The 24,507-nt window shown below is 42.6% G+C and overlaps 1 protein-coding gene across 2 annotated transcripts in view; it reads left to right on the top strand.

The window, feature by feature from the left end:
- Positions 1-9,298: 9,298 nt before the first annotated feature.
- LOC115142799 (integrin alpha-5-like) overlaps positions 9,299-24,507 on the top strand; it is a 56,676-nt gene continuing 41,467 nt past the window's right edge. For both annotated transcript variants that reach the window (XM_029682550.2, XM_065001637.1), the window contains exon 1: positions 9,299-9,658. In XM_029682550.2, the coding sequence (XP_029538410.2) occupies positions 9,450-9,658 (209 nt within the window). In that variant the 5' untranslated portion in view covers positions 9,299-9,449. The remainder of the gene's footprint in view (positions 9,659-24,507) is intronic.

The raw sequence follows: 24,507 nt of genomic DNA, 5'->3' as shown, positions 1-24,507 counted from the left end.
AACGCTCATCCAGAGGCAGCGCTCCTAGTGGCCGGGGACATTAATGCAGGGTAACTTAAATCAGTTTTACCAAATTTCTATCAGCATGTTAATTGTGCAACCAGCGGGAAAGAAATTCTAGACCACCTTTCCTACACACACAGAGACGCGTACAAAGCTCTCCCTCGCCCTCCATTTGGCAAATCTGATCATAACTCTATCCTCCCGATTCCTGCTTACAAGCAAAAATTAAAGCAGGAAGAACCTGTGACTCGGTCTATAAAAAAGTGGTCAGATAAAGCAGATGCTAAGCTACAGGACTGTTTTGCTAGCACAGACTGGAATATGTTCCGGGATTCTTCCGATGGCATTGAGGAGTACACCACATCAGTCACTGGCTTTATCAACAAGTGCATCGAGGACGTTGTCCCCACAGTGACTGTACGTACATACCCCAACTAGAAGCCATTACAGGTAACATTCACACTGAGCTAAAGGGTAGAGCTGCCGCTTTCAAGCAGTGGGACTCTAATCCGAAAGTTTATAAGAAATCCCGCTATGCCCTCTGATGAACCATCAAACAGGCAAAGCGTCAATAAAGGACTAAGATCAAATCGTACTACACCGGCTCGGATGCTTGTCAGATTTGGCAGGGCTTGCAAACTATTACAGACTACAAAGGGAAGCACAGCTGAGGGCTGCCCAGTGACACGAGCCTACCAGACGAGCGAAATAACTTCTATGCTCGCTTCGAGGCAAGTAACACTGAAACATGGATGAGAGCACCAGCTGTTCCGGATGACTGTGTCATCACGCTCCCCGCAGCCGATGTGAGTAAGACCTTTAAACAGGTCAACATTCACAAAGCCGCTGGGCCAGACGGATTACCAGGAGCATGCGCTGACCAACTGGCAAGTGTCTTCACTGACATTTTCAACCTCTCCCTGTCTGAGTCTGTAATACCAACATGTTTCAAGCAGACCACCATAGTCCCTGTACTGAAGAACACTAAGGTAACCTGCCTAAATGACTAACGACCCGTAGCACTCATGTCTGTAGCCATGAAGTGCTTTGAAAGGCTCACATCAACACCATTGTGTTTTCCCACCTGGACATCAACACCATTGTGTTGATGGCTCACATCAACACCATTATCCCAGAAACCCTAGACCCACTCCAATTTGCATACCGCACCAACAGATCCACAGATGATGCAATCTCTATTGCACTCCACACTTCCCTTTCCCACCTGGACAAAAGGACCACCTATGTGAGAATGTTATTCATTGACTACAGCTCAGCATTCAACACCATATGGCCCTCGTAGCTCATCACTAAGCTAAGGACCATGGGACTAAACACCTCCCTCTGCAACTGAATCCTGGACTTCCTGACGGCCAACCCCAGGTGGTAATCGTAGGTAACAACACATCCACCATGCTGATCCTCAACACGGGGGCCCCTCAGGGGTGCATGCTCAGTCCCCTCCTGTACTCCCTGTTCACTCATGACTGCATGGCCAGGCACAACTCCAACACCATCATTAAGTTTGCTATTGACCCAACAGTGGTAGGCCTGATCACCGACAACAATGAGACAGCCTATAGGGAGGAGGTCAGAGACCTAACCATGTGGTGCAAGGACAGCAACCTCTACCTCAACGTGGTCAAGACTAAGGAGATGATTGTGGAATACAGGAAAAGGAGGACCGAGCATGTCCCCATTCTCATCGACGGGGCTGTAGTGGAGCAGGTTGAAAGCTTCAAGTTCCTTGGCATCCATATCACCAACAAACTAACATGGTCAAGCACACAAAGACAGTCGTGAAGAGGGCACAACACAACCTATTCCACCTCAGGAGACTGAAATGATTTGTCATTGGTCCTCAGATCCTCAAAGGGTTTTACAGCTGCACCATTGAAAGCATGGTTGCATCACTGCCTGGTATGGCAACTGCCCAGCCTCCGACCGCAAGGCACTACAGAGGGTAGTGCGTACGGCCCAGTACATCACTGGGGTCAAACTTCCTGCCATCCAGGATCTCTATACTAGGTGGTGTCAGAGGAAGGCCCTAAGAATTGTCAAAGACCACAGTCACCCTAGTCATAGACTGTTCTCTCTGCTACCACACGGCAAGCAGTAACAGAGAGCCACGTCTAGGTCCAAGAGGCTTCTAAACAGCTTCTTCCCCCAAGCCACAAGACTCCTGAACAGCTAATCAAATGGCTACCCAGACTATTTGCACCCCCTCTTATGCTGCTGCTACTCTCTGTTATCATCTATGCATAGCCACTGGGCTAGGACAACTTCCGGTGAAACTGGAGGGCGTGCAATTCAAGTAAATATTCATAAAAATGATGGATATTAAACATGTAGGTACATACAAGTGTCTTATATCGGTTGAAAGCTTAAATTCTTGTTTATCTAACTGGACTGTCCGATTTACAGTAGCTATTACAGCGAAAGCATGCCATGCGATTGTTTGAGGATGGCGCCTCACATCAAAATATTTTTCCATCGGCACAGGTTTCATAAATTCACAAATAGCGATTAAATATTCACTTACCTTTTGAACATCTTCCTCTGATTTTTCATCCAAAGGGTCCCAGCTATAACATGTAGTATTGTTTTTTTTAGATAAAATCCTTCTTTATTTCCCAAAAAGTCTGTTTAGTTGGCGCCATCGATTTGAGTAATCCACTCTTTCAACATGCAGAGAAAGGAATCCGAAAATCTACCCCTAAACATTTTTTAAAATGTAATCAAACTATAATATTTCACATGGAAAGAAGTATGTTCAATGGGATTTTCCAAGACTGTGTCCCTGTCATTTTGGAATAGACTGCTGACACTCGGGGCGGCAGGGTAGCCCCGAGCATTGGACTAGGAACCGGAAGGTTGCGAGTTCAAACCCCCGAGCTGACCAGGTACAAATCTGTTGTTCTGCCCCTGAACAGGCAGTTAACCCACTGTTCCTAGGCCATCATTGAAAATAAGAATTTGTTCTAAACTGACTTGCCTAGTTAAATAAAAATAAAGGTTAAAAAAATTGTAGGAATTTTATCCTGGGAGCTAGAATTCAGTATGTCCCTATACCTTTCCATTGTAAGAGCATGGTCTCTCAAAAGGTATATATATTCTGGTTGGATTTTCTCTTACCATATCTATTGTGCTAGCCCTAACCCTACCTGCATGTACATAATTACCTTGACACTGGTGACACCACACATTAACTCTGTACCGGTACCCCCTGTATATAGCCCCGCTATTGTTATTTACTGCTGCTCTCTAATGATTTATTTTTCTTATCTCGTACTTTTTTTCGTGACAAATACAATTTGATTTGATTTGATCTAGCTAGATATAAATTGAAATGACAGCTTTGCTATTTAGTTGTAAATATGTATTGCAAGTGTTTTTTTGAATTAGTTGTTTTGATTGTTGTTTTCAAGCCACGCATCCAATAGTTTGTATTAGCTTGCTAGCTAACATTAACTAGTGTAGCTTATTAGCTGACTGACTGGTTTGTTTAATTTTTATATAAAATGTCACTTCACTAGATAGTCGTAATTAGTTAGCTAAATTATATGTATGGCTACTTTACCTTGTGTTATATTTCTGATTTCTGGCTTACTGGTGCACTTCCATGCCGTCCCTAGGAGGGGTGTGTCACTTGAATGGGTTGAGTCACTGACGTGGTCACCCTGTCTGGGTTGACGCCCTCCCCTTGGGTTGTGCCATGGCAGAGATCTTTGTGGGCTATACTCGGCTATACTCGGCTATATTTATGCTGCAGTAGTTTATGTGTCGGGGAGCTAGGGTCAGTCTGTTATATCTGGAGTATTTCTCCTGTCTTATCCGGTGTCCTGTGTGAATTTAAGTATTCTCTCTCTCTTTCTCTCTTTCTTTCTCTCTCTCGGAGGACCTGAGCCCTAGGACCATGCCTCAGGACTACCTGCCATGATTACTCCTTGTTGTCCCCAGTCCACCTGGCCGTGCTGCTGCTCCAGTTTCAACTGTTCTGCCTGCGGCTATGGAACCCTGACCTGTTCACCGTGATTACTATTATTTGACCATGCTGGTCATTTATAAACAATTGAACATCTTGGCCATGTTATGTTATAATCTCCACCCGTCACAGCCAGAAGAGGACTGGCCACCCCTCATAGCCTGGTTCCTCTCTAGGTTTCTTCCTAGGTTTGGCCTTTCTAGGGAGTTTTTCCTAGCCACCGTGCTTCTACACCTGCATTGCTTGCTGTTTGGGGTTTTAGGCTGGGTTTCTGTACAGCACTTTGATATATCAGCTGATGTAAGAAGGGCTACATAAATACATTTGATTTGATTTGTGGTCAGAAAGCCACGCTGATATTGGCTAGCTAGCTAGCTACTTCTCATACTACCCTACTGGCACGGAATATCCCTGATCATAAAGCCCAGTTCAGATACATAAGATGAGACACGATGCAATGGTTAGTTTGGTCTGTAATTGGCTGGAGTTTCCAAGAAGATTCAACATGTAACTAGGCCTACAATAGCTAAACTCTTTGACCAAAGTCTTGCAATGAGACGGATCGATTTAGCTTATCATATTAACAGTGCGCTAACGTTCTGTGTTCAGCCAAGCAGAGAGCTAGCTAGCCAAGCAGAGAGCTAGCTAGCTATTTTGCTGTACATAGCTAGCCAAGCTATGCTGATATTTATCTAAGAGATCAGAAAGTGTACCCTATTTCTGGTGCATGTACTGTATACCATGCGTATCCCATACTTACGACTACTAAAACTTGAAACTAACGGTAGGTTCAGAATCTGCTCGCTACATTCTGCCTAATAACCTTGTTTATCCAATGATGAAAACTCCCTTTATCCTAAACTGAATGTATTTACCCTGGAAATCTAAAAATGATGGTCATGGAAGAAAATTATGTCATAATTGTGAAATGGTAAAATCATATAACAAATTAGGATTGGGATTGATGGAGCATGTTTAATTTGTTGTCTATCTAGGTCAGGGATGGTCAACTGCAGTCCTCGGGGGCCCCAGCCCCAGCTGACTCCAATAATCAACTCATCATGGTCTTCAGTTTAGAATGCAATTAGTTTAATGACAGTTAGACACTGGGGAAAAGTGTGACACCAATCAGGTGCCTGAGGACGGGAGTTGACCTTCCCTGATCTAGGTCTTAGCTGGAGTCCTTCCATAATCACATACTTATGTACGTGGTTTGCTTTCCCTCCACCAGTCTACGAGGCTGGACCCTTACAGGCAGCACTTGACTCGACCTTTGTAACCTTCGTCCAGCCACTTGGAGATCTTGTTAGCGTAACGAGTGCGCTGAGAGTCGGGAAGCAAGTTCAGAGAGGGAATGTTTTAATAAATAAAATAAACTATGAACACGAAACACAAACAATGCATCCATATGAAAGCAGAGTCAATAACACCTGAGGAAAGAACCAAGGGGAGTGACAGATATAGGGAAGATAATCAAGAAGGTGGTGGAGTCCACCTAATCAGCAGCCTGATTACCTAGAGACCGGAGAGGGAGTATAAGTGACAGTACCCCCTCTCCGACGCGATGCCGTCAAAAGGGATGAACCAGGGGATCAGGAGCGGAAAGGTCACCCCTGCTGATGCGCGAGAACCTGTCACGCCAGCTGAGGCACAGGAACCTGCCTAGTCAGCTGGGGCACAGGAAACTTGACAGATCGGTTGAGGGAAAGAGAACCTGACGAGCCAGTGGAAGCAGGGAAGCTTGGCGATCTGGTTGAGGCATGAGATCCTATAGCAGTTCCCGGAACCAACCATTACACAAAAAAACAAAACAAAACAAAAACCACTTCCTGATGCTTCCCTTAGGTGAGATGTTATTCTGTAACGAGTGCGCTGAGAGTCGGGAAGCAAGTTCAGAGAGTGAATGTTGGGTCCGAGTGTCTGAACAGGAGCTACCTGGGAGGCCTCAGCCGGTTTGTCGGGTTCCCCTGCCTCAGCTGGCTCGACTGGTTTCCATGCCTCAGCGGATCGACAGGCTGCCATGCCTCAGCGGGCTCGATAGGCTACCATGCCTCAGCTGGTGAACAGGTTCCCATGCCTCGACCGAGGCAACCAGGGAGGTCTCAGCTGGTTCGTCAGGTTCGTCAGCGGAGGCGACTGGTCCGCTCCGGATCCCAGGGATTGTCCCTTTGTTTCCTTCCCCAGGTGTCATTGCTACTGTTTCATGTCTGTGCATTGTTCGTGTAACTTGTTTTGTATTATGTTTTCACTTATTTATTAAATTATTCACTCCCTGAATTTGCCCCCCGACTCTCAGCGCACATCGTTACAGTTAGTTGTCCTCTTGTGAAAAAGATTTGCATGATGTAATACCAACAATTACCATTTATTAGGACTCATTACAATATATTATATGTTATCACTATGATATTTTCAACAGATGTCAACACTACAGTTCTGCACTGATAGTAATTCAATTATATAGACAAATAAATCACCAAATATTATCATTTCTCAGCTAAAGGACTCCACAATAAAGAGTCTCGAAGGTGGAGTGCCTACGCCAATGATGTATACAGGTATACACCCTGGGTTGTTGATAGTATATTTATTGGCCATTAAAAACCTCTTGGAACTACCCATCCCGGATCCGGGAGAATTGTCAGCAACTACACTAATTAGCATAGCGCAACGGTCAAATAATCTTACTAGAAAATATTCATATTCATGAAATCACAAGTGAAATATAGCGAAACACAGCTTAGCCTTTTGTTAATCACCCTGTCGTCTCAGATTTGGAAATTATGCTTTACAGCGATAGCAAGACAAGCGTTTGTGTAAGATCATCGATAGCCTAGCATAGCATTATGTCCAGCTAGAAGCAGGAAGCTTGGTCACGAAAATCAGAAAAGCAATCAAATTAACCATTTACCTTTGATGATCTTCGGATGTTTTCACTGACGACACTCCCAGTTAGACAGCAAATGTTCCTTTTTTTCCATAAAGATTATTTTTATACCCAAAATACCTCCGTTTGTTTGTCACATTATGTTCAGAAATCCACCGGAAATAGAGGTCACGACAACGGCGGAAAAAAATCCATAATATAATATCGACAGAAACATGGCAAACGTTTTTTATAATCAATCCTCAAGGTGTTTTTCAAATATCTATTCGATAATATATCAACTGTGACAGTTGGCTTTTCAGTAGGACCGGGAGGAAAAATGGCTACCTCTCTCTTTTACGCAACAATCACTCTGAGAGGAATCAGCTGGCCACTTACGCAATGTGTTCGTTTACGCTCATTCTTCAACATAAAGGCGTGAAACTACGTCTAAAGGCTGTAGACACCTTAGGGAAGACGTAGAAAAAGGAATCTGGTTGATATCCCTTTCAATGGGCAATAGGGATGCATAGAAAGACAGGGGTTTCAAAATAAGGGTCACTTCCTGATTTGATTTTTCTCAGGATTTCGCCTGCAATATCAGTTCTGTTATACTCACAGACAATATTTTTACAGTTTTGGAAACTTTAGAGTGTTTTCTATCCTAAGCTGTCAATTATAGGCATATTCTAGCATCTGGTCCTGAGAAATAGGCAGTTTACTTTGGGAACGTTATTTTTCCAAAAATAAAAATAGTGCCCCCTAGCTTCAAGAGGTTTAAGAGGTTTTGAAGCCACCGTTCGGCGATATCGGCACTCCCCGGTAGGAGCTGTCCTCGATAGAAAAGAATGGAATTCTTCAGTATTTCAATTAAATGTTTCAAGGACAGAATTACATGTATTTAAGTAGTTATTTGTTGTAGTGGGGACAGTAACATTAGTATTTTTTAAAATGTTTTATCTAGACATTATTTTTATATACAGTACCAGTCAAAAGTTTGGACACACCTACTCATTCCAGGGTTTTTCTTTATATTTACTGTTTCTACATTGTAGAATAATAGTGAAGACGTCAAAACTATGAAATAACATATGGAATCATGTAGTAACCAAAAAAGTGTTAAACAAATCAACATACAGTATATTTTACATTTGAGATTCTTCAAAGTAGCCACCCTTTGCCTTGATGACAGCTTTGCACACTCTTGGCATTCTCTCAACCAGCTTCACCTGGAATGCTTTTCCAACAGTCTTGAAGGAGTTACCACGTATGCTTAGCACTTGTTGGCTGCTTTTCCTTCACTCTACGGTCCAACTCATCCCAAACCATCTCAATTGGGTTGATGTTGGGTGATTGTGGAGGCCAGGTCATCTGATGCAGCACTCCATCACCCTCCTTCTTGGTCAAATAGCCCCTGCACAGCCTGGAGGTGTGTTGGGTCATAGTCTTGTTGAAAAAAAAATTATAGTCCCACCAAGCGCAAACCAGATGGGATGGTGTATTTTTGCAGAATGCTGTGGTAGCCATGCTGGTTAAAGTGTGCCTTGAATTCTAAATAAATTGTTTCTCTTTGCTTATTCTCTTTGCTTATTTGAGCTGTTCTTGCCATAATATGGACTTGGTCTTTTACCAAATAGGGCTATCTTCTATATACCAACCCTACCTTGTCACAACACAACTGATTGGCTCAAACGCATTAAGGAAAGAAATTCCACAAATTCATTTTTAACAAGGCTACTTTGAAGAAGCCTTTTTAACAAGGCTATTTTGTCGTCTGCCACGACAAAATGCTTTTCACCAGTGTATTTAATTAATGCATATCCCGCTCAGTGCATGATGCAATTCAATTCGTTTATTTGCTGACATTTACTGGCACCGGCCGTATTCAATGGGTGTTGAGCATTTATAAATTCATCGTTATTCTGCGCTCTGGCACACTCAGATGACATGTTCTGAAATCAGATTAGATAGCCAGAGTGAATTTATGAACGCACCCCTAGGGATGGGTACAGTCGAAATGGCTGCCAGTCCACTCATTATGCCACCATTGACTTGAATGGGGACACAGGTTCTATTAATTATATTTCTGTGTTCATCTCTGCTGCCCCACCATTCCCCACCCCTTATCTTTAAATGAAGTGCACTGTTGAAAATGCGAAATTTTAACAATCTATGCTTAGCTTTTTTTCATCGACTTTGACGGGCCTACATCTCATAGAATACACACACACACACACACACACACACACACACACACACACACACACACACACACACACACACACACACACACACACACACACACACACACACACACACACACACACCAAAACAGGTAATGAGTGCTCCCACGTCCCATGTTTAATATCCAAAGCTCCACCCCGAAATGTATCTCCCTCCCCGAGTCTAAATCAAGTAGCCTATGAGAGCGAGAAGCAGAGTGTAACTGGGTCCTATTCAATTCACAATGAATTAATGGTCTCTGCTGGAATATGCATTACCAAACATATTACGCAGGCGAATGATGAGTTTCACACCTCGCAACATATTAAACAGTATCTAGCGATTCGATGAAAGAAAAGACGCACAAAAGAAATGGGCACTGGACGGCAATTTGCAACAATTTCAGTAAACTCAACCCCGCGAAATCCAGGTTATTGCGCCCTGTTCGTTGTACTTACATTGGTTTTTATCCAGCAGTGCGCAACGTTTAACTTGGAAACGGAAAACCGCGTCGTCTACACTGGACCTAAGGACAGTTTTTTCGGTTATTCGGTGGATGTTTTCTACAATAATTCGTCTAGGTGAGTGCTTATTTATTTTACCCCTCGGTTAGCTTTGCTTTCTTTATATTGTTATAGGCAACTGTTTGGCACAAGAATACACAATTTCATTCACTTAAAAAGTTATGATTTTAATGATTCCATATAGGCTATTTTGATATGGTTGTTATTCACAGTCTAATATCACAGTTTAGGCCTAAACTACATTACCATGTTATATAGCTGCCTAACAAGCCTACACATACGATTTGAATAACGGTTTGTAGGCTATTAGAGGCAAAGGGAACACGTTTTTGACAAGCCCACCGCCACAGCTCCTGCCCCCTTCTTCCCTACAATACCACACCGCTTTTGGGGGGAATTATTCCCAATTTCCTCTCATGGTGTGATATTATCTAAAGTTTTAGCTCAGGGGTATTCAATCAGGGGTCCACTAAAAATATATATATATAAAGCTGGGAAATATATATGTTTTATATCAAATGTTGTATGAATACAGCTAGCAACAAACAGTATAGACGGATTGTGAATTACATACCTACAGTATAAAAGAGGAGAATATCTTCTTTCAAATGATGTCAACTTTATTTATCAGCTAAATATATTGAGCAAATTACACTCACTGGAGTATCTGACATAGGCTTTGTAAAAGCACCCGCAAATAGGCTACCTACCAGTCAGGCAAGTGCCGCTGGCTGCAGGGAAGCTATCTTGACTCGGACACCAACATATAGCTAACACATAACACTTTTTTGGCAACACATAGCGAAGCTTTTTTTTAACCAGCTTAATGCCTCGAAAACACCTACAGTGTTTTGCGCAAAATGGTACGCAGCATCATCTGGACATGGGTGGAACAAAAGTTCAACATTCACCATCTGTCAAGCCTTCTACTTATATAATTTGATGCATATGTTCGATTTATCCCACACAGAAAGCTGCAAGGCAAACGCAACGTTCCATTGAAAATGAATGTGCTTGGTTGTTTTTATAAACTAGGGTTCCAGTGAGCATTTCTTGTAGTGGACAACTGTTTCGAGCTGTTACAAAGTCATTCATAATACTAATTTTTTTTAAAGAATGTGAATACATTAAGATATAAAGGGGGAACATGGACACATTCAATATAATTCACGAGGTGAATCAAACCTATGTTTAAACCCTTTCTCATGTCTTGGCAAAAATCGTTTTACATAAAACACTCACCTTTCTTTCCTTACATTTATGATCATGTTGTTTGTTATGTCATATACTAAGTATTTAACAATTTAATCAGACATTGACCTTGATCTTGTGAAATTCCTGGATATTGCCGTTGGACTCTTTTTTTTGTGTGTGGCGATCTCGGAAGTGTACTGTAACCTCATAACATTTCATGTCTCCCTATGTTATGGTGTAAAAACCGTTTTCATGGGCACACATCCAAAATAATGTATGTGTTTGCAAAATCCAGTATTTCAAGCAGAAAGAGTAACTTTAATATTATATTTAATATTATTAATGAAACAAAAATCGATACTGTCATTAACAGAATTATTCAATAATTACGCATAATAGTTGTTTGATGTCTAGCTGTTTATGGAGACATTATCGCACAACAGCTGATTCAGGAAATGATTTTCAGTCAAGTGATGAAGACCTTGTGTGATACTGCACACGATTTAACAACAGCCAAAGTGTGGGAATTCATGTTGACTTTGAGGATTAACAGATTGTTTTCCAAGTTAAAACGGAGCAATCAGGAACGTGGAACGCCTGGTCAAGTACACATCCAACACTTCCTCTCCTTTCAAAGTAGTTCACTCTTCAAACTTCATTCTATGAATCTATAATCTATTAACTCATTGATTAATAGTTGCTCATACTGTGCCACAGTGCCAAGATAAGGTAAGATTTCTCAATTTCTGCATTATATTTAGTGTGTATTAAACTTATTCATGAACTGCTGTTACTGTAAATGGTTAGCTGACTGATATTAGGGTTGGGCAGTATCATATCATCATACTGTCCTTCTCTACCCCGGGATTTACAGTATTACCGGTTTAGTACACAAGGTGGCACCAAAAAAAGCCTATTGGGCATCTATAATCCAGAATGCTTACAAATTAGTAAAAGTAATAGCGAGTTTCCATGGAGGCTGCTAAGTAAATATGCTAACAAGCTTAAATGAACATAAACAAATTGCAGACAGGCAATTCAGCTCATAAAGATATATATATATATATATATATATATATATATATATATATATATATATATATATATATATATATATATATACTGTATATATATATACAGTGGGGAGAACAAGTATTTGATACACTGCCGATTTTGCAGGTTTTCCTACTTACAAAGCATGTAGAGGTCTGTAATTGTTATCATAGGTACACTTCAACTGTCAGAGATGGAATCTAAAACAAAAATCCAGAAAATCACATTGTATGATTTTTAAGTACTTAATTAGCATTTTATTGCATGCCATAAGTATTTGATCACCTACCAACAAGTAAGAATTCCGTCTCTCACAGACCTGTTAGTTTTTCTTTAAGAAGCCCTCCTGTTCTCCACTCATTACCTGTATTAACTGCACCTGTTTGAACTCGTTACCTGTATAAAAGACACCTGTCCACACATTCAATCAAACAGACTCCAACCTCTCCACAATAGCCAAGACCAGAGAGCTGTTTAAGGACATCAGGGATAAAATTGTAGACCTGCACAAGGCTGGGATGGGCTACAGGACAATAGACAAGCAGCTTGGTGAGAAGGCAACAACTGTTGGCGCAATTATTAGAAAATGGAAGAAGTTCAAGATGACGGTTAATCACCCTCGGTCTGGGGCTCCATGCAAGATCTCACCTCGTGGGGCATCAATGATCATGAGGAAGGTGAGGGATCGGCCCAGAACTACACGGCAGGACCTGGTCAATGACCTGAAGAGAGCTGGGACCACAGTCTCAAGGAAAAACCTTTCGTAACACACTACGCCGTCATGGATTAAAATCTTGCAGCGCACGCAAGGTCCCCCTGCTCAAGCCAGCGCATGTCCAGGCCCATCTGAAGTCTGCCAATGACCATCTGGATGATCCAGAGGAGGAATGGGAGAAGGTCATGTGGTCTGATGAGACAAAAATATACCTTTTTGGTCTAAACTCCACTCGCCATGTTTGGAGGAAGAAGAAGGATGAGTACAACCCCAAGAACACCATCCCAACCGTGAAGCATGGAGGTGGAAACATCATTCTTTGGGGATGCTTTCTGCAAAGGGGACAGGACGACTGCACCGTATTGAGGGGAGGATGGATGGGGCTATGTATCGCGAGATCTTGGCCAACACCCTCCTTCCCTCAGTAAGAGCATTGAAGATGGGTCGTGGCTGGGTCTTCCAGCATGACAACGACCCAAAACACACAGCCAGGGCAACTAAGGAGTGGCTCCGTAAGAAGCATTTCAAGGTCCTGGAGTGGCCTAGCCAGTCTCCAGACCTGAACCCAATATAAAATCTTTGGAGGGAGCTGAAAGTCCGTATTGGCCAGCGACAGCCCTGAAACCTGAAGGATCTGGAGAAGGTCTGTATGGAGGAGTGGGCCAAAATCCCTGCTACAGTGTGTGCAAACCTGGTCAAGAACTACAGGAAACGTATGATCTCTGTAATTGCAAACAAAGGTTTCTGTACCAAATATTAAGTTCTGCTTTTCTGATGTATCAAATACTTATGTCATGCAATAAAATGCAAATGAATTACTTAAAAATCATACAATGTGATTTTCTGGATTTTTGTTTTAGATTCTGTCTCTCACAGTTGAAGTGTACCTATGATAAAAAATTACAGACCTCTACATGCTTTGTGAGTAGGAAAACCTGCAAAATCGGCAGTGTATCAAATACTTGTTCTTCCCACTGTATATACTGTAAATATATATATATATATATATATATATATATGACTCCACACAGACACAGGTCTGTGTGGAGTCTGGACTCGCTAGGGCAATGGGCCTGCCTGCTCTGATTGGAGAAGAGGGGGAGGAGCTAACAAGCAGAGAATGGAGAAAATGTATTTCTAATTTATTTAACTTATTCATTTAGCCACTTACTTATTACATAGCAAGTTATACTTAGGGGTATTACTAGAATTCAGCGTTTTTCACTCAGGAAAAAAATATAAAACACTTAAGAAATATCTTGCTGCATTTTGCAAACGCAGATCTAAAATTATTCTTATTGTAATTTCTGCTCGGTATCAGACTAATTTCGTGCTTCAGTTGCACTTCTAAACTCCGATGAGAATTCACAAACGGGCATTCTATCAGCAGACAACGCTCTGACTGATGTGTAGCTACTTTTCTCTGTAACTTTTCTGTAGCCATCCTATTTATCCTGTAAAATGCATGATTACCTTTAAGCAAAACATTTGAAAATGTAGGTGGTAACACTTTTTCTATGATAGGCCTAAACATTAGAAATACGAAGGCCATCCATCATTTTTGCAAAAAAAATATTTGCTTTTTCATTGTAAACTCATCTACTTGTGTGGCTGCCAGCAAAAATAGTGTTGCACTGATGAAAATTAAGCCAATGTATTTTCTGTGAAGGAAAGCTATAGTTGCACGTCCCTGATCACTATTGAAGCAAAAAAACACTGCAGACTTTCAATATATCAGCTGGACACAGCTGGACCGTTTTCTCCCATTGTGCTATTTGCAAACAAACACATAACTGGCTCAACTGTTCTGGGTAACTACATAGGTTTCATAATGTAAAATAATGTGACAGGTGAAATAAGAACGCAATCTGCTTTATCTCCTAAAGCATTGCATAATTTGACAGCAGGTATTTACTTAAAAAAATAGCTACACATTTTTAAATGTAAAGGTACACTTCAAAGATATAGTTTCAACGGTATTGATGGTATTGAAATATACACCGGTGTACGGTATGTAATATATACCGCCCAAGCCTAACTGATATATCCTACATTCCTAGCTAACCATTGGTCATCTTATTAAATTACGCTATTCAGCCCAAAAAATCTGTGTCTATTGCTAGACTAGAGATATGCCCTAGCTGCAGTTTGCAGTTGCACATCTAACTGTTTGGATTGAAACAAGGATGTGTGGTTTCAATGGTTTACCGATTATAATGATTTCATTATTGGTTATTATTATCAATGATTTTGTTGACAGAACCCAGATATATTATATTATTGTATTAAATTCTTATATCTAAAGATATAGAAATCCTGTTGTTTATCTTTTATATGTTTAACATGATTGACAAGTTGACTCAAGCACAAACAGACTTGGCTACTAGGCATGACAAAGAAAGATGCAGTGTCCATGTTTCATGTGACAATTTGAATGACATGTAGATGTTTTGTTTTGCTTGGAGTTATGGTCTCATTGTGCCTATCTGGACTTTTATTCCTGTAACTACACATTTGAAACTGAAAGAAAATAATATTTAAATGTATATCAAACCATTTAGAAATGTTGACCCTGATGTCACACATTGCTATGATGCTGTAGGTGTGATCGAGGCGTAACAGCTGTTCTTAGTGAAAATGTGTTTGGAGTTTCCTTTCTAGCTAATAGGCTATTATGATGTAGAGAGGTCAAAATAATGTAAAACTCTCAACCAAAACGATTCATTTTAAAATGTTGTTTAGTTCTCCTTACCATTATCATCCACCTGATGATACTTTTTAAAATTCTGCCAATGGTGGTTTCTGGGTCACCAGTTTGCCTGGGAAGGGGTCCCTAGGCAAGAAAATGTTGAAGAAACTTGTTTTTGCTTGTGATATCCCTTTCATATACAGACCAAAATCCCACAAATTTACCATGCCTGCTTCTTTTTGCCTGTTTTTTGGTGTATCTGAAAGGGGAAAGGGGTAAATACATTGCAAATTAAAATCCACCAAAGACCTAATCATGATTCCTGTAAATTCAATAACACTTCCATTGTTTAACACCTGCCTAATTTAAAATGCAAACAGCCCCCATGGTAAAAAAAAAACACTGATATGTATAAAAGGGTATACCTGCAAGAAAGTGGTATTTTATTTTTTCTTTATTTAACTAGGCAATTAAGAACAAATTGTTATTTACAATGACGGCCTACCCTGGCCAAACCCTAACACGGACGACTCTTGGGCAATTTTGCGCCGCCCTATGGGACTCCCAATCAAGGCCAGTTGTGATACAGCCTGGAATCGAACTAGGGTCTGTAGTGACGCCTCTAGCACGGAGATGCAGTGCCTTAGACCGCTGCACCACTCGGTAAATAAGGGGCTGTTTGAATCAGGGTCATATAAACATTGCCATACATTTTTTACAGGTAATATATCACATTTTCTGTCCGGAATTGGTATAACTCAGCTAAGAAGGCCATTTGCCAGATGTTCACTTTCTTCAGCAAAGCCTCTGATCAGTAACTAGGCTTGTACCAGATTGAGCATTTGTCATTATTCAGCTATTATTTTGTGATATATTACACACTTACATATTCAGCATTTTGTGGGAGTTGGATCATATATATTAAGGGGAAATTCAAATCCGTGGGTGAATAGGGATGTCATTGACTTTAACAAATACAAGAAGGACCCCCTCCCTGCTGTTTTACTAATTGGTGAGTGAGATTAAATAAGATTCAAACATGTAGCTAGGCCTACTTAGCCAACGCCCACAGCAGGTAACACCACTTTTCACCTTTCACTAAAAGACAAATCTTAGAATTCACAGCTGAAATTAAGTAACACAATTAGGCCTGTTCTACCAACTGAAATGTGTTTTTGCCTTGAGTCAGGGCCAGCAAGGCCTTCTCTGCTGGCCTAAACATCATCAGAATATAATTTTTTTTAAATATATTTTCCCACAAATATGTTTTAAATTATTCCCCAGAATAAGAGTTACACTCTTCATTTCATAGCTTTCCTCTTGGTTGCACTGCTTCCAGCCCCAGGTTGAGATTTGGAGGGCTGGTCTTTATGTTAGATCTTTTATCCAATCATATTCAGCCATCATGTGTTGCCAGGGGTCTAAAATCTACAGCTCAACGAACAAGCGCGCAGGGCAACGAAGCTGCACAATGAAAATGTATTGTACTCTTCCCCTGCAATTCTCTGAATAAAAATGTCAATTTCAAGGTGACGCAACGCCTGGTTATACTGCGTTTCTGGCTAAATGTATAGTGTCTAGAGCCATGGCATCATAGTGATGGTAATAAGAGGTGGATTAATTCGGGTGGGACTGTGTAGGACTTCACTGAAGGCCCAGGCCCCAGAACCACGGCACGCTACTGCGTAAAGGCATCTATTATAGTGAACTTCAACTCCTTTTTCTTTTAAATTACCAATAGGAGACCATCAACAGAGAGGAACTCCAACGGTTTTGACTGAACTGAAGTATCATCTTGCCCTATTACTCAGGAAGTAAGCACAGCCCTTGCACATGTACTGTAGGTTCATCTCATGGTAGCAATTGAGCCTGGGGACGAGGTAGCTTGGTCAAATAGTGAGAGATGACGCTCCCTAGACCTAGGTTTTGAACAACTACAGTGTCATACTATGGTTGAACTAATCCTGAGAAAAGGGCATCAAGTTAGTCATGTAGGCCTAGTTCACAATGGGAACACTAGAGATTTAGCTGTGACATTATCATTAGGCCTATCATGTAAGTCAGGGGTTTGGTCACTTGTTGCAAATGCTCATTTCACTAATTGTCAAGGACAACCCATTTACTCAAATCTGAGGGTCACCATATGGGCAGAGCCAATATTGGCATAGAGGCTGAGCTGAGTGATGTTTAAACAAATAGAGGCCTATATCAACTCCGGCTGCCACAGCGCCCTTTCTACCAGAACTGGATTTATGCCATTGACTTAAATGTACACGTTGTCTGACACCAGCAGGAAGGAAATTGCTTAAGTCTCCCTCTGTTTGCTTAGGGGGGGCAGAATGTGTGTTGTGGAGCCATTATGAAAATGTTGATTCAGTCGCCTTGTAGGAGTTGGCTCTTTTTCCCCCCCATGATGCATTTTTTAAATCTGGTTGTAACGGAGACACTGAGAGTTGAGAAGCAGGTGAAACGTTTAATAAAACATGGAACGAGACAACAGTAGCATCTACACATAAACAATACTGACTGGGGAAAGAACTTAAGGGTGTGCCAGGGTGTGCCAGATATAGGGGAGGTAATGGAGTCCAGGTGTGTCTCATGATGACTTGGTGTGTGTAATGATTAATGCCAGGTGTGAGTAATGATGAATCCTGGTCCGGGGGGGAAGGTGGAAATCAAGGATGATGTTGGGATCCAGAATGTCCTCCACCGGAACCCAACGCCGCTCCTCTGGGTTCATATCCCTCCCAGTCCACTAGGTACTGGAGCCCCATGACGTCGGGAGTCTAGTAGAGATCTGACGGAATAGGCTATACCCCATCGATGTCCGGAGGGGGGGGGCAGTGTCATGAGGGACAGCATCAGCTAGGGGACCAGGAACCACCGGCCTGAGAAGGGAGACATGAAAAGGTGAGACACAGTGGTCACTGTGTAGCTCTAACCTATACGTCACCTGAGGGCGGGGGGGTCACTCCACACAAGTGAGCGTCACTCCACACTTCAGCGTGCCTGAACCACTCATCAACTGCAGGGGCTTAGGTCTGGCCCGGGGTCCCTGGAGCCAGGACCATCTGAAAACCCAGAACACTCTGGAAGGGGGTTAACCCAGTGGAGGAGTGACGTAGCGAGTTCTGGGAGAACTCCTCCCATGGAAGGAATCGAGCCCACTCTCCCTACTGGTCCTGACAGCGACTCCTCAGGAACCTCCCCAGCTCCTAGTTCATCCTCTCCATCTGCCCGTTGGACTAAGGCCTATACCCAGGAGTGAGGCTGACCGAGACCCCACGCTTCTCCATATAGGCTCTCCATACCCGTCTGGCGAATGTCCACATTATAGTACAACAACCCTCTCCCGAATCGTAGAAAGGACAGGGCATCGGCCTTGGTGTTTATTTAACCTGGGCAATAGGTCAGCGAAGTGAAGTCAAACCTTGGGAAGAAAAGGGTCCACCTTGCTTGGTGCGGATTCAGCCTCTTTCTGTCCGTGTGTACTCCAGGTTCCGATGGTCAGTGAAGATGACGAATGGTTCCTTGGCTCCCTCCAGCCAGTCTCTCCAATCCACTAATGCCAACTTCACCGCCAGGAGCTCTCGATCACCAACTTCATAATTCCTCTCTGTGGGGGATAGTTTCTTAGAGTAATATGCACACGGATACGATTTCTGTCGTTGAGACAGAACTGCCCCCCCGCCCTCCTCTGAAGCATCCACCTCCACCACAAATGATATCATGGGATCTGAGTGTTTGAGCAATGGGGCGATAGCCTCGTTGGCTGCTGGGCTCCACACCAACCTACAGGGGCCACCCTTGAGGAGAGAGGTGAGGCGACGGAGCTGAAGTTCCTGATGAAACGGCATTAGAAGTTGGCAAACCCCAAAACCGTTGTAACCCCTCTATGATGGTTGGGACTGGCCATGACCTAACCGCATCTACCTTGTCATCCTTCCTCAGTCCCTGCGGGCTGATTTGGTAGCCTAAAATTGGCACTTCTCAGTCTTGACAAACAGGTGGTTAGCCAGGAGGCGTTCCAGGACTGCTCGAACGTGAGTGATGTGATCCTCCAGGGTAGCCTAGTAGACCAGGATGATGTCAATATACACGACCACCTGGCATCCCAGCATTTCCCTGAACACCTTGTTAACGAATGCCTGGAACACTGACAGAGAATTGGCTAAGCCAAATGGCATCACCAAGTACTTGTAGTGGCCAGTCCTCTGTTATCAATAAATGGACGTAACCCTCCATTCTTCTTGGCTACGAAGAAGAAACCAGTCGACGCAGGAGATGTGGACGTGCGGATGAAACATTGTTGGAGCGCCTCTTGGATGTAATGCTCCATGGCCAGAGTCTCAGCCACCGACAGAGGGTAGATGCGTCTGCGCAGAGGCACAGACCCTGCCAGCAGGTCGATGGCACAGTCCGCGGGTCTTGGACCGGGAACGGAAAGCGGGTATGATGATGTTAAGAGAGGCGGCAAGGGTCTGGTCAATAAAGTTCTCCGTGGCACCAGAATCCACTAACGCTGTAGACACAGTACACGAGGGACAGTCAACTAGTGTGATGGATACCAAAAAGAGAAAGTGATAAAGATGGAATACTCAGTCCTTCCCTAGGAGGTGGAAAATCACGTGACCGTCCCTCTGCTCTTGTGGATCCCAGATTAGGAAGTGCCTGACACCATTGGAGCCCTCCTTGACCCAATACAGACAGAGCCCTGGCTGTCTCCGTCACTCTGCGGGGAGGCGTGTGTTCAGGCTCTGATCCAGAGTGTTCACTGAGGGAGGGAGAGAAGCGATGAGAGTACCGGTGCTTCCGAAGTAGGTTATCCAGATGGATGGCCATCACAATGAGTGCGTCCAAGGAGAGGTTGTCGTCACGACAGGCCAGTTCCGTCTGGACTTCCTTGTGCAGACCGCTTCTGAATAGCATAGAAAGTGCCGGTTCGTTCCATCCCCTGAATGCTGCTACTGTCCGGAAGGTGAGGGCATACTCAGCAGCCGTCTGGTCCCCCTGCCGTAATTGGAGTAGGCACTCACCCCCCTCTCTGCCCTCCGGCGGATGATCAAATATGCATTTGAACAGAGCCATGAACCCCTCATATGAGTCTAGCTCTTCCTCTCTCCCATTCCAACACCCACCCAGTCAGCAGAGAAATAACCGTTGCAACCTTGGACCTCTCGGTGGTGGGGGCTCTCATCTGGTGCGTAAAGTAGAGGGAGCACTGAAGTAGGAAGCCACAGCATTTACATGGGGTGCCATCATATTTATTTGGGAGGGACAAACGGGTATCACTGACCTGAGCTAGTTGCTGAATGTGCTGTTGTGCTGGCTAAACTGGTTGTAGAATATCCTCCGCTAGTTGACGACAACTCCTCCCGGTATGTTCGAGACGTTGCACACTGCGAAGAACCTCTTCCATAATCGTCCCCAGTTGTGCCAGCTGGTCATGGTGTTGACGTAGAAGGTATCCCTGCTTGTCAACCGTCTGGGAGATATTCTGTTTTCCTGCTGCTTCCATTGTAACAGAGATGCTGAGAATCGAGAAGCAGGTGAAACGTTTAGTAAAACAACAAACATGGACCGAGACAACATAACAGTAGTGTCAACACATAAACAAAGGAACAATACTCACTGGGGAAAGAACCTAAGGGAGTGGAAGATATAGGGGAGGTAATAAGTGAGGTAATGAAGTCCCGGTGTGCCTCATGATGACGTGCAGGTGCGCGTAATGATTGATGTCAGGTGTGCATAATGATGGATCAAGGACCGGTGGTTAGTATACCGGCGACGTCGAACACAGGAGGGGATGAGCGGGAGTAGACGTGACACTGGTCAGGACTGGACAATGTTACTCTTTATGCTGAAATAAACAAAATAATTGAATACCTAGCAATTGTTGCTGTTTTGATTTCCCAAATGTTATCATATGCCTGTTGCAATTGTGTCTGTCTTGTTTGGGGTCATATAAGTCAAGTTGGGATAGGTGGAGCAGTTGCTGTCGTAGAGAGACAAATAGATTGACACACTCGCCCGAAAATGTTCTGCTCAATTTCATGCATGCCACATATTAGATTGGATATCGCCTGTATGGCAAAACAGAGTTTGCTGTTTTTCAGCATACCACTGTTGTTTGTGTCTCGGCGACATCCACAGTGTAAGTCAATAAGCCTAGTTAAGATAGAAGGCCATTGTTTTGGTAAAGAGGGTGTCTGGCAATAATATGTAACGAGCAGTAGCTGTAGAATGGTTTTGGTGAATAAGTTATGTTAATGCAGTGTTTCCCTTAGATTTTCTTTTTTTAAGGCAGGGCAACAACTGCAGTAACACCCTGAGATGACATCAGTTGAAGGGGAGGGAGTTAACCATTCCAATGTACCCGACCTGGGTTCAAATAGTAGTTGTTTTCTTTCAAATGGTTTAGTTGCACTTGCCTGGCGTCATGGAACCAATGGAATAAACTCAAAGGTGCAAGCCCTACACATATAGCACTCCAGGCAAGCTCAATCAAAGTACTCAAAGTAACTCAAAGTACTTGAAAGAAAACCAATATTATTTGAATCGAGGTGGATAACATTACTGTGTTGCTATATGTTTGGCCAGTAGATTCAAGTTGGCTCATTCATGTGTCATTACTCTGATATTGTTACTCTAGCTCTGGTATGGTTTCCCTTTGCTTTATGTTTTCATATTCTTTTTAGTTGTATATCATTGACTTAAAGGGCACTTAGCAACTCAACACTTTGAGAAATCACAGGGGAGCTCGAGAGTGTATCTGAAAGAGAACGGTTCCCAAAAACTCAGTCCTCAAAAGAGTGAGAGACTGCATAGTGAATGGTTTATAGGAAAGTTAATCCTGCCGTGTAAATATTCCTCTTATGCTCGCCAGACATTTGGGGGCCCCTTGACTCGGAGGCTGTCTGATCTCTGTTAATGTCATCATTCATTGACATCTAAAGCTTTGCAATTCCCCTGTGCTTGGCTGTTTGTGTGGCTGCCTTGAAAGGGTAGACGGATTGTCTCTCTCGCTCTATCTTTCTCTCTTTCTATCTCTGTCCCCCCCCCACACACACACACTGTTTTAGCTCACTTAATTCTCAGTCCCACTTTTTCCCCATTTTACATTCTCATTCTTAGGAAACTACAAGGCTCCACAATGCCTAAGATTCACTATATGTCTATGATTACCATCTTGCGAAGTCAGAAAAACCTGCTAACTCCCAAACAGACATGCCTCCCACTAGACACAGACGTCAGTTCAACGACTGATTTTGATTCACATTTGGTTAGGTTGTCAACTAATCTGAAACGTGAAATCAACAAAAAACGTCACCATGTCATTGGATTTAGGTTAAAAGTTGAGACGAAACACCCTTACGTTGATTACTTTTTGCATATCCAACATGTTTTCCGTGTTGATTCAACGTCATCACAGATTTTTGGGGGTTGAAATGACGTGGAAACACCTTTGATTCAAGCAGTTTTTGCCCAGTGAATTATGTCTAGGTACACTTGATAGTCCTGTCAGGCAGAATCAAATCTTGATTCAGTTGCTTATTACTCAGGCATGGGTAGATGGATCCAGAGATCCTAGATATTATCCTATATTGCTATTTTTGAAACAAGCCATATAAAGTTGGTTGCAATTTCAGTTTAACCCACCAGAAAAGACAGAACAAACGATACAAAAATATTGTGGTTAAACTCAAATGTACTAATTGATTAAAAACACATCATTTTTCAATAACATCAGAAAATGTATAATCTTTGTAAATTATATCATAAATAAGACTGGTGGAGTTATGTCACACATGCATCTAACAAAAATTTCTGGAAATGTTTGCTCTATCCCAAATTACAACAACTAATTGTAGCATTACCGCAAAAATGGAAGAGACAAGTGGAAGGAGGAAATAGTAAGGAACTTGTCTGTCGGCCCTGCATTAAAGACCAACATTGGTTAAAGAAAATTGTAATAAATAGAAAAGAATACCAGTTTCCTCTATGACAGTGGTTTCCAAACTTTTTATAGTCCCGTACCCCTTCAAACATTCAACCTCCAGTTGCAGACCCCCTCTAGCACCAGGGTCAGCGCACTCTCAAATGTTGTTTTTTGCCATCATTGTATGCCTGCCACACACACACTTTACGATACATTTATTAAAAATAAGAATGAGTGTGAGTTTTTGTCATAACCCGGCTCGTGTTAAGTGACTAAGAGCTCTTATAGGACCAGAGCACAAATAATAATATAATAATAATCAATCATTTTGCTCTTTATTTATCCATCTTACATATAAAACCTTATTTGTTAATCGAAAATTGTGAATAACTCACCACAGTTTAATGAGAAGGGTGTGCTTGAAAGGATGTACATAACTCTGCAATGTTGGGTTGAATTGGAGAGAGTCTCAAGTCTTAAATAATTTTCCACACACTGTCAGTGCCTGTATTTATTTGTCATGCTAGTGAGGGCCGAGAATCCACTCACATGATACTCTGAGCGCAGCCAAATCCAGAAATCACAGAACCGCTTGTTGCAAAGGCTCTCTTGTTCAGATATCAGTAAGTGGACTGGAGGCAGGGCATGAAACAGATAACGAATCCAGTTGTTTGTGTCATCCGTTTTGGGAAAATACCTGCGTAATTGTGCACCCAACTCACTCAGGTGCTTCGCTACATCACATTTGCCATTGTCCGTAAGCTTGAGTTCATTTGAACACAAAAAAATCATACAATGATGGAAAGACCTGTGTGTTGTTCTTGTTAATGCAAAAAGAGAAGAGCTCCAACTTCTTAATCATAGCCTCAATTTTGTCCCCACATTGAATACAGTTGCGGAGAGTCCCTGTAATCCTAGATTCAGATCATTCAGGTGAGAAAAAACATCACCCAGATAGGCCAGTTGTGTGAGAAACGCGTCATCATGCAAGTGGTCAGTAAAGAAAACTTTAAGCTCGTCTCTCAATGAAGAAAAACATGTAAATACTTTGTCCCTTGATAACCAGCGCACTTCTGTATGTTGTAAAAGCGTTACACGGTCACTGCCCATATCATTGCAAAGTGCAGAAAATACACGAGAGTTCAGGGGCCTTGCTTTAACAACGTTAACCATTTTCACTGTAGTATCCAACACGTCTTTCAAGCTGTCAGGTATTCCCTTGGCAGCAAGAGCCTCTCGGTGGATGCTGCAATGTACCCAAGTGGCGTCGGGAGCAACTGTTTGCACGCGCGTTACCCCTCCACTATGTCTCCCTG

This window comes from Oncorhynchus nerka, linkage group LG15 (assembly GCF_034236695.1).
Source record: "Oncorhynchus nerka isolate Pitt River linkage group LG15, Oner_Uvic_2.0, whole genome shotgun sequence".
Taxonomy (NCBI): Eukaryota; Metazoa; Chordata; class Actinopteri; order Salmoniformes; family Salmonidae; genus Oncorhynchus; species Oncorhynchus nerka.
Note: the sequence above shows the minus strand (reverse complement) of the source record. Positions and strands in the feature narration are given on the sequence as shown.